General features: G+C 39.7%; 2 protein-coding genes across 2 annotated transcripts; both read right to left on the bottom strand.

Annotated features, from left to right (window-relative positions):
* Positions 1-368: 368 nt before the first annotated feature.
* SARC_11338 (hypothetical protein) lies at positions 369-726 on the bottom strand (the record flags this gene model as incomplete). The annotated part of the gene is made up of 1 exon (XM_014294575.1): positions 369-726. A coding segment is annotated over exon 1 (163 nt), but the record flags the coding sequence as incomplete, so codon positions are not given.
* A 1,604-nt stretch (positions 727-2,330) lies between these two features.
* SARC_11339 (hypothetical protein) lies at positions 2,331-3,242 on the bottom strand. The gene is made up of 2 exons (XM_014294576.1): positions 2,817-3,242; positions 2,331-2,613 (listed from the first exon to the last, which is right to left on the bottom strand). The coding sequence occupies exons 1-2, from the start codon at positions 3,193-3,195 to the stop codon at positions 2,483-2,485; spliced, it is 510 nt and encodes a 169-aa protein (XP_014150051.1). The 5' UTR covers positions 3,196-3,242; the 3' UTR covers positions 2,331-2,482.
* Between the last annotated feature and the right edge of the window lie 562 nt (positions 3,243-3,804).

Below are 3,804 nucleotides of genomic sequence, written 5' to 3' on the forward strand. Positions count from 1 at the left end.
GTGTGTGTGTGTGTGTGTGTGTGTGTGTGTTTGTTTGTGTTTTATGTGTATATTCTAGTGTGTCTCTTGCTCTGTCTCTATGTGTGTGTGTGATTGTGTGTGAGAGAGTGCGTGCGTGTGTGAGTTATACTTGGCGTGCACTCACTGATGCAAGTCGTGTATATACAGCTGTGCATAAAAAAATTATATATCGATTATCACTCGTGCAAAAGCTACATTTCCATTTCGGTAGCCAGAGCTCAGTAAAGTGATGCGAAAGTTCATCTCCGACACAAACAGCACGAATACGCATACCAAGAAACTCTATCTACCTATACTATACACCGCCAATATTTAGCTCGAATACGTACGAGCATAAGTCAACACACCTTGAGGTTCAGCAGGTGTTCCGTCATGGGCCAGACTCAGTAGCTGTGTTAAATCTCTCTGTAGCTTGAGAAGCTCAGCATTTTCCGGATCTGCCTCTAGTGCGTATTGCACTTGTTCTAAATTCGCTCGGAAGCCTTCTATCTCTTTCTCGGAGAGTGACATTTTGAGTTGTAGCTGGTAAGGAACGTGTTGTAGGTGTAGGGGTGTAAATGTTCGTTTGGTCAGCAATCAGCCGAATACAATCAAGCAACTCTCCTAACGTAACTGTGTGAAGTGGCGTGCGCTGCCCTACATGTGCATAGTCTGTAGTACTGCTGAGTGTTTTAAATCACTGCATGTCCTGCACTCCCGTGTATTTTTTAAAAACATAAGTTATAAAAAATATATTTTTGAGTATTTTGTCTATCTATAAAAATGCCGCTTTCGTATACTGAGATTAACACGCGTCAGCTGAATCATGATGCGTATATATATACATAGTCTCTTGTCTGATTTACTAGAAGGCTATGGTGTATATATATATACGCATGTATTGCTTATCCACAGTGTTGATTAAGCTTGCTGTAGCGCTATATAGGCATGGTTGCTGCCGCAAGTATACGTACATTTGCAGCTATAGTCTACTAACTGTGCTATTGCCTTGCACGAAAACACGCGGCGATAGTAACTATAGACACATATTACACTGGTATATAGTAACCATAGACACATATTACGCTGGTATATAGTAACTATAGACACATATTACACTGGTATATAGTAACTATAGACACATATTACACTGGTATATAGTAACTATAGACACATATTACACTGGTATATAGACTATAGACACATATTACACTGATATATAGTAACTATAGACACATATTACACTGGTATATAGACTATAGACACATATTACACTGGTATATAGTAACTATAGACACATATTACACTGGTATATAGTAACTATAGACACATATTACACTGGTATATAGTAACTATTGACACATACTACACTAGTGTAGAAATTATTTATACCAATCCTTAACTTAGATCAAAATGGGATGGATATCCAATATATCGCTACTGAGAGTTTTGCTGACCAAGGTCAATTGCGTACCACTTCTCAGGAGGATACCATGCGGCATAGTAAACAGAGGTCGATGCTTAGTATTTGCAGAATTCATATCTTCACTATACACTGACAGTATATAAGCGTATCATAAACCACACACTGTGACAGTATATAAGCATAGCATAAACCACACACTGTGACAGTATATAAGCGTATCATAAACCACCCACTGTGACAGTATTTAAGCGTATCAATTGTACATATATTGTGTCACTATATCTACTGTATATAAGCGTATCACAAGCTACAACTGATATAGTACGATGTGAGAGAAATAGTTGTCTCCGTCCACTTGTCGGTTTCTCGTAGTACAAGTAGCGGTCGGTTGATTGCATTGCATGTCTCTCCTGGTGATTGATATGATATCATGAATTAACGTTCACTAGCATGTATGTTGAGTTGTGGTATTGTGCGTTTTAGATGGCTTGTAAGATATACTTGGCAAATCTTCTCGTTCCAGTCTATCTCTGTCGCTGGAAGTTACGTGTGTGGGGGATTGTACGAGTGCGTGTACATATATTGTGTCACTATATCTGTATATGATTGTACATATATTATGTCACTATATATCTATATATGATTGTACATATATTGCGTCACTATATCTCTACATACATATTTGACTTTGTCTATAGTGCGTCGCTGTCTGCGTATAGACATGCCAGAAAATTTATAGGAATGATCGGTTTTTTGGTGTGTAAGTGGTATGTTGTATGCTGGTAGTCCGTCTGTGTCTGGATATCGTTTGCTGATGACTGTACTTATCACCTACGTGTGGTACGAATGTGCATATATTCTGTCGATTATACTTATCACTTACGTGTGGGGCGAGTGTGCATATATCATATCGATGATGTATTTGTTCTTCTATCGTGTGCATTCCACGGGCTTACTCAGCATGCCCACTGCGACAATTCAGTGACACTGACAGTACGATCTCTCCGCTGTGTGTATTACTTCTGAGCTTTTAATTTCATTACAAGCTTCCGCTGTCTATGATACTTCTGAGCTTGGAAGCTTTAACTTTATTGTTGTTTCCTGTCTCGACGATATACAATACTCACATGCGGTTAGCATGACAGCCAATCCCGCATACCGTAGCCATTCTCTGCCATTCAGCATCACTGTATTGCATCAACGGAGGGGATGCACATAGATAGTATATGCGGGAACGAATACGTATGAGTGTCGATGAGTGTACGTAAATTCACATGTAGATATTATATACGTAAACGAATACGCATGAATGTCGATGAGTGTACGTAAATTCACATGTAGATATTACATACGTACACAAATACGTATAAATGTCGATGCGTGTACGTACCTTCACACGTGTACACACGCAGTGAGCTGTATCTCGCGCGTGCGGTTGCCTTGACGTTAGCATTTCTCCTCCGCCTCTTGCAGCAGAGCCGGGATCTGTGCCCTGTCCACCAACCCCTCCAAGAACAACTCCCACTGCATCTGCATCTGTGGGTCGCACAGTAGTCCGTGAGATATCGCCCCTCTAGTTCATGGTCAAAGGCTAACTTGCAGTCTTTCAACGCATCGATGAAGTTGTCTGCCAATGACAGGTCTCTGTCGGTGACTGGTGTGGCATTGACAAACAAGTCACACGTTTCACCGTTGAAGAGTTTGACGTTGAATTCATGCGCGCGTTCCTCCGCGGCCTTGCGATTGCGACCTGGTAGGAAGGTGCGCATTAAACCCGGTTTGGCGGAGAGAAAAACTCTGACAACCCGTAATCGAGATACATCTATCGTATAATCAGGGTTTAGATAATATCTATCGTATCTATCGTATAATATTTCCTAATTCTTTCGGGTATCTCGGTAAAAAACTTACAATATAATGTTCACGAATAGTGCCTTGTGTCATATGTTGCTGTTCATATGTATGTCCGTGTCATATGTTGCTGTGTATATGTATGTCCAATATATAGTTCACGAATGCTCGAAAGACAAGTATCGCCATCTCAATGTACAGTACGCCCACGCAACGTAATCACAAACATATTAAAGCACACAGCACGGATGCTAGAAGTGTTCGCATGCTCACGGCGCAGATCACATTGCAACAGAAATGGCAAGTCAATAGAGGCACAAACAACCGACTTTCGCTCAACGACGTGTGCAGTGACAGTTATACAGTTGATGACCTTGCTAGAGTGCCTCTATTGGAAGCCATATCCTCCGGCAAATGCCATATATATATATATACATATATATATATATATATATATATATATATATATATATATATATATATATATATATATATAATATATATTATATATATATATATATATTATA

Source organism: Sphaeroforma arctica (genome assembly GCF_001186125.1).
Source record: "Sphaeroforma arctica JP610 unplaced genomic scaffold supercont1.1638, whole genome shotgun sequence".
Classification (NCBI taxonomy): Eukaryota; class Ichthyosporea; order Ichthyophonida; genus Sphaeroforma; species Sphaeroforma arctica.

Bases quoted from the DNA above. Each gene is read 5' to 3' on its own strand.
- SARC_11339 (XM_014294576.1), bottom strand. From the start codon at position 3,195: ATGCGCACCTTCCTACCAGGTCGCAATCGCAAGGCCGCGGAGGAACGC. The intron at 2,614-2,816 runs GTACGTACACGC...GATGCAATACAG, and splicing joins GCGTGTGTACACGTGTGAAG to TGATGCTGAATGGCAGAGAA.